Source organism: Bos javanicus, chromosome 1 (genome assembly GCF_032452875.1).
Source record: "Bos javanicus breed banteng chromosome 1, ARS-OSU_banteng_1.0, whole genome shotgun sequence".
In the NCBI taxonomy this organism is placed as follows: Eukaryota; Metazoa; Chordata; class Mammalia; order Artiodactyla; family Bovidae; genus Bos; species Bos javanicus.
This window is the reverse complement of record NC_083868.1, coordinates 10,679,926-10,696,139: the sequence shown is the minus strand read 5'-3', so window position 1 is coordinate 10,696,139 and position 16,214 is coordinate 10,679,926. Positions and strand designations below refer to the sequence as shown.

Sequence of the window (16,214 nt, the reverse complement as noted above, 5' to 3'; positions counted from 1 at the left end):
TTCAATACACATAAGTAAAGAATGAAATTTTACAGAGTGTACTTTGACCTCATAGGAATTAGACTCATTTTGTTTCTCAGTGGCAAATAAATTTTTTAAACTCCAGAAGAAATGAAAAATAAGGTAGTCAGATGGGCATCTGTGTGTGCTGAGCTGCTAAGGTATATCTGACTCTTTACGACCCCATGGACTGTAGCACGCCAGGTTCCTCTATCCATGGAATTTTCTAGGCAAGAATACTGGAGAGGGTTGCCATGTCCTACTTCCAGGGGAACTTCCTGACCCAGGGATCGAACCCACATCTCCTGCATTGGCAGACTGATTCTTTACCACTGAGCCAGCCACCTGGGAAGCCCAATCAGATGGGTACTGGGCTTTAAATCATCTAGGTTGTTTTCTTAATATCAATTAGCTCTGAAACATTTTTATATAAAGACAATGTTGCTTACAACATATTATTTTATAAAAGGCAAAATTAATGCTGAATCTTAAGTGGTGTTTTTTGCCTAACAGCTTTAAGGCTATGATGCAATGGGTAAATGGAGCTAGATCAGGGTTTCTCAATCTCAGTACCATTGACATTTTGGGCCAGATTACTCTAGAGGACAAGGGACACTTGTCCTGTTCACTGAAGAATGCTTAGCAGAACATTCTGGCCCCTGGCCACCAAATGCCAATGGTATCACCCCTTGTCACACAAAAAAACTGTGACAACCAATAATATCTCTAGACATTGGCTCATGTCCTTGGGAAGGGATGTGGAGCAAAACTGACCTCATTTGAGAACCACTGAACTACATCAAGGAACCTAATTCTGGGAGACTGATTTCATTACAAAGGAAAAAAAAGCATACAAATTTATCAGAAAAAAATTCATAATATATTAAAGAGACAAAGCAGTTTTAAAGGCAATAATATAAAAAATGACATTTTATGCTAATTGCTTTATGTCTTATTGGCTTTGCTAAAAGCAGGGGGTTAGCAAAAGTCAGAACTGGTGCCATAGACTTCCTCCCTATGGAGAAATGATGGCGTCAGCGTGACGCACTGAACACAAAGTTGATGGCAAAACTCAGATCTAACTGTAACTTTCATGCCCGTACTGGACAAGCTACTTCCTCCTCTACCATTGTATTCCCCAATGGATAACAGAGAAAAAAGTTAAAGCATAAAAACTTGGCACGTGCCAAACGAAAACAACACACAAATTACAAAAATTTTTAAAAAGGTATGTTTTAAGGTTTATAGAGAGTATAAACTTATAGTTTCTAATTTATAAAACATGACATAGCATAACAAATCTAACTAAACATAAAACTCATGGATAGCTTTTTAAAATAATAACTTATTGATCAACACAGCTGTTGTCTCAAGATATCCTCTTAAAATATTCATGAAGATTTTTATTTTTAACAGTAATAATTAAAAAAAAAAACACATTTATCAACAGACAGCTGTTGCCTCCAAACACCCCCTACAGTGTCCCTGCGCATCATCCCTAGGAAACTGTCACTTGGCAAGGAGGGCGATGAAAGGGCTGGTACCTCTTTGGCCACGGTGTGCCAGTGAAGGTGGGTTTCACAGACATCCATTCTCTCCTGGTGTAAGAATTTGCACTTGTCGGGAACAAGGAGGGCATCGCTCACAAACTCGCCAACTGCAAACAAAGAAAACAGCTTCACATCATTCTGTCTGCATCCCAGGGATCTTATCCTGGTGACGGTATCAAGGAAAGACAGGCTAAAAGAACTTCAGAGAAGTTACGCTGCATTTAGAATGATGAAGTAGTCAAAGCAGGAAGAAGTATCTTTAGAATTTTGAGTCCTGCTTCCGTAAACAGCCAAGTTCCTTGTCACATTACCTTGATGGTTAAATACTTTCTATGTGTTTAAAGTGAAATTTTAATTTATTGAACATGAATCTCTAGGAAGTAATCATACAAAAAACTGCCACTTAATTGCAACTAGGGTGAAAAAATTACAGATTGACTTCACCAAGGTGATCATTTGAGAAGAATCCAAATAAATAATTGTCCACCCCTCTTTCTTGGACATATTAATCTGAAACTAACACAAAAGTTAGCATTTTTTGACTTTCTAAATAAAATCTATATATACACATATGTGTATTGTATGTTTATATATATAATACTGGAGAAGGCAATGGCACCCCACTCCAGTACTCTTGCCTGGAAAATCCCATGGACGGAGGAGCCTGGTTGGCTGCAGTCCATGGGGTCGCTAAGAGTCGGACACGACTGAGTGACTTCACTTTCACTTTTCACTTTCATCCATTGGAGAAGGAAATTGCAACCCACTCCAGTGTTCTTGACTGGAGAATCCCAGGGACGGGAGAGGCTGGTGGGCTGCTGTCTATGGGGTCGCACAGGGTCAGACACAACTGAAGTGACTTAGCAGCAGCAGCAGCAGAGAAGGAAATGGCAACCCACTCCAGTGTCCTTGCCTGGAGAATCCCAGGGACAGAGGAGCCTGGTGGGCTGCCGTCTGTGGGGTCACACAGAGTCGGACAGAACTGAAGCGACTCAGCAGCAGCAGCAGAGAAGGAAATGGCAACCCACTCCAGTGTTCTTGCCTGGGAAATTCCATGGACAGAAGAGCCCGGTGGGCTACAGTTCATGGGGTCGCAAAGAGTTGGAGATGACTTAGCGACTAAAACAACAAACAGCATACATAATACATTTGTGACCCCATGTACTGTCACAAGTACACCCCATGTACTACTTCACTACAGTATCCCCAATTTCAGTATAGATTCTGCACACAGTAGGCAATAAATGTCTTGATGAATGAAGAAATTAAATGCTATAATAGAGATAAAGTGATAGATCAATATAGTGAACACATCTTCTTGAGGATACTGGGGATGATCTCAAAGTAGAAATAACAGTAGAAATGAGTCTAAATGGATGAACAGGAATGGGCCATGTAGGAATGAATGCAATGTTAAGACAGTATCTATCTTGTTTAACATTCTACCCCCAATCCATGGTCTAGTTCTAGCAAACATGACCATACTGGATGTATGGATGGATGTATGGATGGATAGGTGAATGGACACATGGCAAAAGGAAACCTTCTGTGCAAAGGAAGAAAACAGGACAAAGCATATCTGTAGAAGAGGCAGAAGTCCACTATAGCTGGAACATAAGGTAGGTGGGGAAAAATGTCCAGAAATAAATGAAAGACTGGAGAAATATGGCAGACTCTAGTTTTAGAGTCTAAGGTTTTAAATCATTTTGGATGTAACACAGGCCACAGGACATTTTAAACAGTAATGATGCGCTCGTTTGATTCCCATATAAACTCTTTAATAAAGTGAAAGATGGACTCCTGTCATAAGATGATGAGTAATCAAGGAGACCATTGAGTAAGGTACCATGATCCTTCAAGCAAGACATGCAAGAACAGATTAAAACCAACAACTACAAACAAGCAAGGAATACAAGTTGTCCACACATCAGCAAAGACAAGAACCATTTCTTTACTTCCATAGTATGTTACATGAAATTTTCTGAAATGATACATAAGGAGATAAAGGTTCTAAGAAGGGGGAGAAAAAGCAACTTTTCAAACCCTTTAAACAAAAGGATTCCTTAAAACTATCTTTCTAAAAATGCACTTAAATTTTAGTCTGTCTCTAGTTCAAACATGCACGATGCCTCAAGAAATTTAAGTATTTATTTTAATAAATAATACTTAGGTAAAAGTCTAAGCAAATCACAGGGGATAAAGATCGTTATCATTCCTCAAATCTCTGAAACAATTGATGGTGTCCACAGCATTGCATTGTGGGTCACAGAGAATGCAAGAATTATGAGACACGGTGCCCCCAGGGGCTTCATGCGGGTGGTACTTGGTGAGGAAGGAAACTTTTGAGTCCATGGGATGGCTGGCTTTCCATGTGCATCACTGCAGTTCAGCTCCACAACAGCTGTGTGATGGGTCTCTAGAGTGGGACACAGGGAGTGACTAACACTTTCCCAGAAACACACATAATGCCACCTACCTTGAGAAGGCTATAACCAAACCCCAGAGACAAACATCAAGATATAAATTATAAGGAAAGAAATGACATAATAATGCAAATGATGTCATATTTTTCTTTTGCTTTTACATAGAATACTATAAAACAAAACAACAAATAAAACAGACCTCCCCCCCAAAAAAAGATGAATTGGGAGAATGGAAAACAAAAATAACCTCATCAGAAACCAACACATCTTTCTCCAAGTGGACTCTTCATGGTTTCTCAGGGCAGGCAATCACACATAGCAAGAATACTTTATACCAGAGGCATCCTATTTTCAAGGCCACAGGAGGCCAGAATTGACAGTGGCCTGAAGATGCCTGCCTGATTTACCAGCTCCGAACTGTCAAGCCATACTACCATACACATCTGGGCTTCCCGGCTCAGGTGATAAAGAATTTGCCTGCAGTGCAAGAGACCAGGTTCAGCCCCCGGGTTGGGGAGATCCCTTGGAGAAGGGAATGGCTATCCAACTCCAGTACTCTTGCCTAGGAAATCCCATGGACAGAGGAGGCTTGCAGGTTATAGTCCATGGGGTTGCAAAGAATTGCACATGACTGACTGACTGACTCAAGAGACATAGGTTTGGGTGGACTCCGAGAGTTGGTGACAGACAGGGAGGCCTGGAGTGCTGCAGTTCATGGGGTAGCAAAGAGTCAGACATGACTGAGTGACTGAACTGAACTGAACTGAGCAACTACCACACACACACACACACACACACACACACAAACACACACACATCACCATATTTACAAACATCAGAAATACTAAGCAATGTTTTTTTATTTTTTTATAAATTATCTGGGAAGATTCAATGCCTGGGCCAAAGCTGTTAAATCAGTTCATGAGACAATCAGAAGAAGATATCGGATACTCTCAACTTTGTCCTGAAACAGTTTTTGTGGCATAAACTGGATAACAGCTGCAGAATGACAAAGTGTCCTTTTTTACTTGACCTGAGGCCAATCTGCTAAGGAGTAGATTTTAATGCAAAGTCAAATCACTGGAAGATATTTACCTTGGTAAAATCAAGTGTTCATCAAAAGGACATGTATGACATTAATTTAATAAAAGGATATTTGATTTGTATTTTTTATTTGGAAAATGGCATTTCATTTCACTGTGTGAAGATGCCCTTAGGTTTCTAATATTGCACATAGTCAAGAAATATATGTCCCTCAAATGAGATTGCTTTTTTAAAGGATTAATATGGGTTATTTAATAGGCCCTCGGGACTAATGGCAAAACAGTAAACTCATTGTACTCTAACATTAAAATAAAATTCATCAAAGACTGGATTTTACAGTCTTGTTTATATTACTTTCAAAACTGATGGCACATACTAGAATGTTACACATTGGAAAGGTTAAAGCAATTAAACCACAAAAATCTGTTAAAATTTATTTAATAAGGAATGAAAGAGAAGTGGTAAAAATATAACAAATCCTTTCTCAGAATCTGGTTTAGTTTAATACGGTTTACCTTTGCTCTCTTTTTAATTCTAAAAACATTATTCTTAAAAATCTATGATATAAAAAGAAAAAACCCAACTATGATGCAACAGGGGATATGTGGAAACTCTTTGTAGTGGCCACTCAGTTTTGCTGAGAATGTAAAATTGCTCTAAGAAATAGCTTTTTAATTAAAAAAAAAAAAAACTGATAGTATATTTGGGGAGTTTCCACATAGAACCATGCTCACTTTTATTTTTATTTATCTTTTGCATTTTATTTATATATGTTTTTTAAATTGGAGAATAATCACTTTATAATGTTGTGTTACTTTCTACTGCATAACCATGTGCATTAGCTCTATGTATACATATATACATGTATCCCCTCCCTTATGAGTCTTCTTCCTACTGCTCCCTGCTGCCCCCTACCCCGTCCCACACCTCTAGGTCATCACAGAGCACTAAGCTGAGTTCCCTGTGTTATACAACAGCTACCCATCGATTTGTTGCTATTCAGTCGCTAAGCCATATCTGACTTTTTGTGACCCTAGGACAGAAAGTGAAGAAGAACTAAAGAGCCTCTTGATGAAAGTGAAAGAAGAGAGTGAAAAAGTTGTCTTAAAGCTCAACATTCAGAAAACGAAGATCATGGCATCTGGTCCCATCACTTCATGGGAAATAGATGGGGAAACAGTGGAAACAGTGGCTGACTTTTATTTTTCTGGGCTCCAAAATCACTGCAGATGGTGACTGCAGCCACGAAATTAAAAGATGCTTACTCCTTGCAAGGAAAGTTAGACAGAATATTAAAAAGCAGAGACATTACTTTGTCAACAAAGGTCCGTCTAGTTAAGGCTATGGTTTTTCCACTGGTCATGTATGGATGTGAGAGTTGGACTATAAAGAAAGCTGAGCACAGAAGAATTGATGCTTTTGAACTGTGGTGTTGGAGAAGACTCTTGGGAGTCCCTTGGACTGCAAGGAGATCCAACCAGTCCATTCTAAAGGAGATCAGTCCTGGGTGTTCATTGGAAGGTCTGATGTTGAAGCTGAAACTTCAATACTTTGGCCACCTGATGTGGAGAGCTGACTAATTTGAAAAGACCCTGATGCTGGGAAAGATTGAGGGCAGGAGGAGAAGGGGACAACAGAGGATGAGATAGCTGGATCGCATCATCGACTTGATGGACATGAGTCTGGGTGAACTCCAGGAGTTGGTGATGGACAGGGAGGCCTGGAGTGCTGTGGTTCATGGGGTTGCAAAGAGTCGGACACTACTGAGCGACTGAACTGAACTGAGGGACTGTAGCTTGCAAGGCTCCTCTGTCCATGGCATTTCCCAGGCAAGAATACTGGAGTGGATAGACATTTTCTTCTCCAGGGAGCATTTCCTGAACCAGGGATTGAATTGGGTCTCCTGCACTGGCAGGCAGATTCTTTACCACTGACTGACCACAGAAGCCCATCTGTTTAATACATAGTACTTTTAATTTTAAAACAAAATTTCTGTTTATTTGGTTTGATCCTCGGGTTAAAAAAAAAATGAACAGAATCCAAGTGAAAGAGACCACAATAAATTAAGTATTCTAATGAGAAATCATCTTTCTGCTAATGTTGAATTTTAGGAATCTGGCATCATTCAGTCCTAGCAGTTTCCCTGGTTGCTCAGTTGTGAAGAATTCACCTGCTAACGCAGGAGACATGGGTTAGATCCTTGGGTCGGGAAGATTCCCTGGAGAAGGAAATGGCAGCCCATTCCAGTATTACTGCCTGGGAAATCCCATGGACAGAGGAGCCTGATGGGCTACAGTTCATAGAGTTGCAAAAAGAGTCAGACAGGAATTAGTGACTAAACAACAAAAACAATCTCATTAGTTAAATTCAATACACAACTGTGCATATTTACTGGTAATCACACAACCTGGTTTCTTGTTTTAAACATTTACAATTTATATTACACACACTCCAGTTGAAAAGGAATTTTCACAGCTAAGGAACAAGATCTCTGCTTGGCTTCTTTGCTAAAAAGTCTTGGCAAGGTAAACAGCAGCACCGAATTCATTTGGGACTCTGCAGGCATTGATCCACTGACTCTTAGGTGGTCTTTGAGAGGACTGTCTTATTCAAATTACCTCATTTTGCAGATGAGAGGAAAAGAACCCAGGTCAAGTGGCTTGCCCACAGAGCCAGTTGGCAGTGCAACTGGCCTGAAAATCTGGACCTCTGGACTCCAATCCAAGTGTGGTTACTCAACTCACTGTTTTTTTTAAAGTCTGGTCAAACTGGGTTACTTGGCCAATTCTCTTTGGCTTTTATAAAAGTGGATTCACTTTTAGACTATAAAATAACGTTGTGATCTACAATGTGGTCAATGGAAGAATAAAACCAGACTTAAATTAGCTAGCAAGTCATATAACAGTTAAAAATGCATTCCACTGCACAGAATGGAACGCATGGTAAACACAAAAGAGAATGCTTGACAAACAGTAGCATAAAGTCATGATAGAATTCTCTATCCCATAAGTCTCACATTAAGGGTGAAGCTGCTGCAAATGTTCCATGATGCTCTCCGAGACTAGGTTATTCCTGTATTTCTGCACTAGGGCAGTGATAAAGAATCCACCTGCAATGCAGGAGACATAGGTTCCATCCCTGAGTTAGGAAGATCCCTTGGAGAAGGACATGGCAATCCACTCCAGTATTCTTGGCTGGAAAATTTCATGGACAGAGAAGCCTGGCGGCCTACAGTCCACTGGTTTGCAAAAGAGTTGGACACGACTGCGTGACTCAACAACATCTTTCTGTTCTGCACTGCCATCCTTTGTGTGTTGGCTTTTCTCAGCATGCTTTGTGATCACAAAATAGCCACAGGATATTAAGAGATCATATTCAAGTTTCAGGCAGGAACAGGTCAAGGGATAAAGGTTTTCTGTTTGTTTTTTTCCCCTGTTAAAGCTTTGATGTTTCACTGGGAGGAACATCCACCCAGTATCCACATCCCATCCACCAGAGCTGTGTCATCTGGCCACATTGAACTGTGAGGGAATTTGCAAACAATAATTTTGGTCGAGCACATGTCTCCACGAATGAGGAAAATCTGGAATTCTTTTTGAAAGGAAGAAGTAGGACTGAATATTAATCAGGCAAATACAGAGTCTCCCATAATATGAAATTTGAAGACAGGAATGTATTTTTCAGTTTCTTTATATTCCTTTACAAAAGACAAATGATTCCAGGGAGACAACAGAGAGTAAAAGTACTATAAGTAAAACCAAAGGGACTGTGAATCACAGCACATGGAGAAAAGGTGGGGAAGGGTGTTGGAGCAAAGAGCAGAATTTCTCAAAACTGAGTTTCCTAAATTTTTGAGTAGAAGTGGGACTGAACAGACTGAATAAAAGTTTCCAGAACCACATGTATGTTCTTCAAGACAGACATCTCAAATGAATAAACTGTTTTTCTATGAATTCACAAAGATTAAACTGGTGTTGGCTAGAAACATTTCAGGTCTTTGGACTTCTGCCCAAGGTGTAACCTCCCTTCCTTGTCTCTAAAGTGTTAAAGGAAAGGGTGAGGAAGAATTCTAGCAATGGGATTCCTGAAAATTGGAAAAGCCTCAGATAAGAAAAATAAGCAAAAGGCAAAAGAAGTGAAAGCTACAAGTTTCTCCTAAACCCTCTCTCAGACTTTTCAAATGAATGGAGCCAGGTCTTGCTTACATACACAAATGGCAGGTTGAGTGTAACAGAGAAACAGTGTTTGACCCAGGTTCTGAGTAACAATCGTCTTATAATTATGAAAGCTTCCCAGGTGGCACAATGGTAAACAATCAGCCTGCCAATATAAGAGACACAGGAGAGGCAGGTGTGATCCCTGGGTCAGGAAGATCCCCTAGAGGAGGAAATGGCAACCCACCCCAGTATTCTTGCCTGGAAAATCCCATACAGTCCATGGGATTGCAAAGAGTCAGACACGCCTGAGTAACTGAGCATGCAAGATGATGGAAAGAGTGCAGAGGACATAGGTGAAAAAGACAGGAACAAAATAAGCATTTGTTAGCTCTTGTGCAGCTTTTTCAAAACCTCACAAAGGCATGAATTAATTCTGGTACTGCTCAGCAAGTGTACAACTGAAGAACTGTGTAAATAGAAGGCGGATGGTAGGACCAGGCTTGCCCCTGTCAGTGAAATGTGCAGATAAGCCAGGGGAGGAGCCAGAAAGATCCATGAAGTGACAGATCAGAGTTGGAGCCATAAGGATGAATGCATATTTAGCTTAATATGGATACAGATAGTTAGCTACAGAAATATTCATACAAGTTGGACACTACACAAATATAATGCCTCACTCTTGAGAAGCACCTAAAAGCAGATGTTCTAGTAGCCATGAGCACACCCAGTGCCCAGGTCTCTATTTTTAATATTATTCTGCAATAAAGGGAACTAGAGTCCCCTGGAGAAATAGAGCATTCTAGGATTGGGGCCTAAACATATGAGTCTGGAGCATCTTGCGGAGAAAACAATAAAAGAGGGTTTTCAAAATAGGCACAGGAGTCAAATGAATGAACTCCCAAAGGCCAAAATTGGAACAACTTGAGCAATTATGTGTCTGTATGTGTGTGTATATATATAATTAATAAAGTAATATTAGATTATAACACAAAATATAAAATGTCTATGAGTCACTAAAACTGAATAAATAAAATGGGTGGTAAAAGGCAAACCTGTGTAAAATTAAAAATCATCTATACCCTCAGGAGATGAAGCAAAATTTTCCATTCCTTATCTGTGGGCTATGCCTAGCGACTTTCTTCTGAAGAGTTCAGTACACGATGAGGGGAAAAGAGTAGGTTTATAGTGGAGAAACCTGACAACCACTATCCCAGCCATATGATCAAAGTCAACAGTAATAGTGACAGATATTGTTGATCACAGGGGCTCTTGATATGATATGATGAAAAAGGCAATCTATTTCTGTGGTCTGTCTTCCAGAAACCCGTAACTCCAGGTGAAACATAAGAAAATTCCACCAGGAGCATCCTAAAAAAAAGCCTGACCACTACTCCTCAAAATTGCCAAGGCCAACCGTGAGGAAAGTATGAGAGACTGTTATGGAGTGCTGATTAGATATGGCAAGTAAATTTCACGTGGTGTGCTGCATGGGATCTTAGAACAGAGAAAGGATTTTAGGTAAAAACTAAGGACATAAATTAAAAATTGCTTGCTCCTTGGAAAAAAAGTTATGACCAACTGAGACGGCATATTAAAAAGCAGAGACTTGACTTTGCCAACAAAGTTCCATCAAAGCTATGGTTTTTTCAGTAGTCGTGTATGGATGTGAAAGTTGGATTATAAATAAAGCTGAGCGCTGAAGAATTGATACTTTTGAACTGTGGTGTTGGAGAAGACTCTTGAGAGTCCCTTGGACTGCAAGGAGATCTAACCAGTCCATTCTGAAGGAGATCAGCCCTGGGATTTCTTTGGAAGGACTGATGCTGAAGCTGAAACTCCAATACTTTGGCCACCTCATGAGAAGAGTTGACTCATTGGAAAAGACCCTGATGCTGGGAAAGATTGAGGGCAGGAGGAGAAGGGGACAACAGAGGATAAGATGGCTGGATGGCATCACCGACTCGATGGACATGAGTTTGAGTGAACTCCGGGACTTGGTGATGGACAGGGAGGCCTAGCATGCTGCGATTCATGGGGTTGCAAAGAGTCGGACATGACTGAGTGACTGAACTGAACTGAAGGACATAAATGAAGCATGAATAAAGGACAGACTGTATTAATAATAATGGATTAGAATTGGTTTATTAACTGTAAGAAATGTACCATTAGATATTAATACTGGATATGCCAAAAAGTTTGTTCAGGTTTTTGTATGCTTTCACAAAAAACTGAATGAACTTTTTGGCCAACCCAATTAGGGGAGACTGGGCGAGGGGGTATATGGCAATCCCCTGGAATATCCTCTCAATTTTTATTAAAATTAAATAATATTAAAATTTATTAAATCTAATAAAATAATACAAATCAATATAAAATTTATTAAATATGATTGATTAACATAAATTAAAATTTATTAAATCTAAAACTTAGATTAATGCCTACTTAAAAAAAATTTGAAGCTTCCACATCAGATTTTGATAAGACATAGCTATTCACTTCCATGTCAAGATTCTGACTTTCAACAACTGTGAAATTACTGTCAACTGAAAAGAACTTGTGTTAAAAAGATGTTTACTTGGAGAAGGAAATGGCAACCCACTTCAGTATTCTTGCCTGGTGAATCTCACGGACAGGGGAGCTTGGGCGGGCTACAGTCATGGGGTTGCAAAGGTCAGTTATGACTGAGTGACTAAACAATACAGTAGTGCTAGGTATATATGTCTTACAGTAGGAAAAATCTCTAAAAATTTTTCACCTTGCAAAACTGAATCTTTATAGTCATTGAATGACACTCCTGCTTTTTCCTCTCCTCAACCCCTGGCAACTACCATTTTCCTTCTCAGTGAACTCCAGGAGTTGGTGATGGACAAGGAGGCCTGGTGTGCTACAATTCATGGGGTCGCAAAAAGTTGGACACGACTGAGTGACTGATCTGATCTGATGGTTGATTCATGCTGAGGTTTGACAGGAAACAAAATTCTGTAAAGCAATTGTCCTTCGATTAAAAAAAATTAAAAAGAGGATAAAAAATAAACTCAAATTGTATATATTTTAATAAAATTGTATCTTAATATTTTAATTCTTTAGACATTACTTTTAATTGAACACAAATTATATGAAAAATCTTGACTGTAACATCTTAATTAGCGATTTAGTGCAATGAAGGCAAAGAAATTTTATGGAATATATGACTTTTTATGAAAATAAAAGATCTTTACTAACACAGGCTTCTCTTCTATGACATCTAAAATAACTAGACAAAGCTTAGTTTTAGATTTTCCTAGCAAATTTTCTGTTTCAATAATTTGTGCATGGGTGGCATTTAAATTCTTGTAAAAACTTTCAGAGTTTTTGAATAATCACACATTTATCAATTATAAAGGAAATCCTTTAAAAAAATTTTTTTAAAGATTTTGATGTAGACCATTTTTCAAGTCTTTACTGAACTTGTTATAATATAGCTTTATTTTATGTTTTGGGCTTTTTGACCGAGAGGCATATGAGAGCTTAGCTCCCTGACCAGGGATTGAACTTGCAGCTCCTGTACTGGAAGGTGAAGTCTTAACCACTGGGACCCCCAGAGAAGTTCCTATAAAGGAAATTCTTTGCTTTCCAAGTTTAACCTTGTCTTGGAAATGTAAAAGTCACTGATGAAATTCAATTCACATTTACAAATTAGAAATCTGAAGACTCATGGGGTTTCCGCCTAGTTAAAAAGAGAATCAGCTTCAACTTTGGACCTTGACTCTATGTAACGCTCAGTATTTCAGCAAAGTCAAAGTGAAGTTGCTCAGTCGTGTCCGACTCTTTGCGACCCGTGGACTGTAGCCCACCAAGCTCCTCCGTCCATGGGATTCTCCAGGTTTTACAATATTCCATAGATTCTGAATCATGCCTTTCTCACCAAACCACCCAAGATTAGTTATGTGTTTTGTTCTGTTGCCTCTTTTTTATGGAGTTATTACTCATATTCTTGATTTTATTAATAATGGATTTTCTTATTACTCATATTTATAATTACCCCAACATCAAAGATACAGTTATGAAAATAATCTTTCCAGGTCAGAGGGGTTCTCAAACTCTAAGCCGCTTCAGAGTCAGCTGGGATGCTTGATTAGACTGCAGATCCATCCCCTTCTGGCCCCGAGACCTGGACTGGATCCATGTGCTTGGGATGCGTGTGAAAACACACTTCCCCAGAGGGATTCAGATTCACACGGTTCATGGACCACACTTTTTGAGAGATGATTTGGAGCAGGGTTTCTCAAGCTTTAATGTGCCCTTGAATCACCTGGGGATCTTGTTAAAATGCAGTTTCTGATTGGACAAGTCCAGGTGGGGCTGATTCTGTTTTTATACCAAGTTCCCAAGTGACTGGATTCAGCTGTTCCTTCAGGTAGCATAGGTCTACTTAACAGAATCCATTATAACTAATCTTATTAAGGTTTTTTTTTTTTTTTTTAAGTAACAGGTTATCGCATTATAGAACCCTTTTTGGAATAGCCTTTTCTTTTTAATGGAGGCAAAATACACATAACATTCAATTTACCATCGTAACCATTTTTTAAGTGTACAGTTCAGCTGCATTAAGTACATTCACATTATTGTGAAACTAGTTTCCATAACTGTTTTCTTGTTGCAAAACTGAAACTCTATACCCATTAAGCAAGTCTTCAGTCCCCTCTCCCCCAGTCCCCGTGTCGGAGGTAGTTCCTGTGCATTCTCTCAGCTCAGACTTCTGTTCTCTCAATTTCTTTAACCCAGTATAGTGCAGTTTCTATCATTTCAACAATGTAATCAGTGTAAAAAGTTAATACTAAGATAGTCTATATACACCACCACTCCTGCTGCCAAGACTAACTCTTTGATATTTGATGGGTATATTCCGCTTACAGCACACACCACTTTGAACTAGAATATCTCAAGCACTCAATAGCCACAGGTGGCTAGTGGTCACTATTGGGCAGACTAGCTTAGCGTCAAGTTTTTGAAATCAAGGCTACCTTTCAAGGAATGATGAGTGGAATGGGGACAAGTTGAGGTTATAGGGGAAACTAACTCCAAAGAAACAGGTCTAAGCATAAACAAACATAAGACTGAATATACTGGGAAGACTATATGCACAATTCTATGTGCCATCACAATATCATATACTTAATCATTGAAAGGGATATTAAATTTGTTACTATGGTTAACTCTATTTACCAGCAAACATTGCTTCTTCTCTTATTTCTCTTTTTGCACTTCTCATATTATAATTTGTACTCATGATCATGCAATTAATTCAAATACAGAAATTTAAATAAGGTTTCCTTCATATCTACTCATCATTAGCTTCGTTCAGTCTTCTATATTTTTGAGAGATGATATGAAAGGCGCATACTGAAGAGATATCCTGTTAAATTCTCTATTTCATCTTTTGAAAATGCAAGTGTCCTCACTGGCAGCTTCCTCCTAACACTTCTCTTTCTTTCTGACTTTCTAAAAAATTCCATTAACTGATGGGTTTTAAAGATGCAATTGATTGGGGTTATATCACGGGGCTTTTAAAAACCCACATAATTGACAACAAAATACCAATCAGGCTGATGCTTGAGGACGCAAGAGAACCACCAGTGATCACCAAAACCTTAAATTATACAGAGAAGTAAATACATACAGAGTGTTTTGTCCACACACCTTACTCAGAAACCTATGTGTAAGGCAGGCTATAATCAAAACAGGAAGAGGCATTTTCACAGATAAACTTCTCAACAAAGTTATGGACTGTCATTATGAAGCCTCTGACTTGCCCTTCTTCCTGGCTCATCACCATCTGGCCTCGTTTCAACGATCTCCAATAATTCTTTTTTCAAGGTCAGTAGCAACAAATGCATGAGACTCTTTCTCAGCCCTCAGATCAGCTGTCTGTTCTCTGCCATATCACTTTCTTGCTTGAGTTATGTCTTCTCAGGCAACACTTGTCCTCCCACTCTCTGTCTGAAGCTAGTCATTCTGTCCCTCTCATCAACTCCTCTCTGAATAACTGATTACAAAGGAAGACTGTCCTCAACTTTCTGCTTGGGACTTTCTCAGATTTAACAGTCATGCCCCAGCATTCAACAGCTTCCACCACTCTCCATGGTGACCTTTCAGTTACCAGTTCCATTCCTTTGCTGGACACCCACACGGAGAACATTGCTTTCAGCAACTATACTAGATTAGAATCCAATACCAACCGACCATCAGCTCCTGGAACTGTACAATACTGTACAAAGAACAATAAGCCTTATCAGGCCAAAATCTATCTTATGTGGAAGCAATATAAGGGAAGAAACCAGCATTCAACTATTTTTTTTTCCACATACAATTCATTTGCTGTTTTACAACTTACAATTTCAAAGGCGAAAGGAAAAACTGTTAGTTGCTCAGTTGTGTCCTACTTTTTGCAACCCCATGGACTGTCGCCCGACAGGCTCCTCTGTCCATGGAATTCTCCAGGCAAGAATGCTCGAGTGAGTAGCCATTCGCTTCTCCAGGGGATGTTCCTGACTCAGGGATCGAATCTGGGTCTCTGGCATGGCAGGCAGATTCTTTACTGTCTGAGCCATCAGGGAAGCCCCATGATTCCAAAGGCTTTAGAATATCACATTTTCATAACTTGTTTGTTGGTATAATAACTTTAGTAGTTCAAATCAAGAAAGAGAGAGAGAGAGATCACACATTCTAAGCTATTTTAACGATACAATATCTAGCTTTTCTTTATAGCTGGAACTCAGCAATTTGTTTCCTCTAGTTCTGCTGGGTATTAGAGCATCTTCCTTGAATCTCTGTTACTTTGTGAGGTACCATGGTTTTTGATCTCTCACGATCACATTCCTATGACTTGTGAGAGGCTCTCTTAGACTCCAATCTTTCCTGCTTGGCCATGACACATTCCCTTCACAGCCTGCTGTAAGGGATCTCACAGTCACCCTGTCCTTTCACTTTGTAAAACCCTAGAGATGTGCTCACGTTCACCATGGCTTCACTGTAGCTCTCAGGTGGTACCCTGACGATCC

At 39.4% G+C, this 16,214-nt stretch overlaps 1 protein-coding gene across 7 annotated transcripts in view; it reads right to left on the bottom strand.

Annotated features, from left to right (window-relative positions):
• The window catches only part of APP (amyloid beta precursor protein), a 312,159-nt gene that overhangs the window by 181,829 nt on the left and 114,116 nt on the right, over positions 1 to 16,214 (bottom strand). For all 7 annotated transcript variants that reach the window (XM_061424251.1, XM_061424401.1, XM_061424605.1 and 4 more), the window contains exon 4: positions 1,545 to 1,657. In XM_061424251.1, the coding sequence (XP_061280235.1) occupies positions 1,545 to 1,657 (113 nt within the window). The remainder of the gene's footprint in view (positions 1 to 1,544; positions 1,658 to 16,214) is intronic.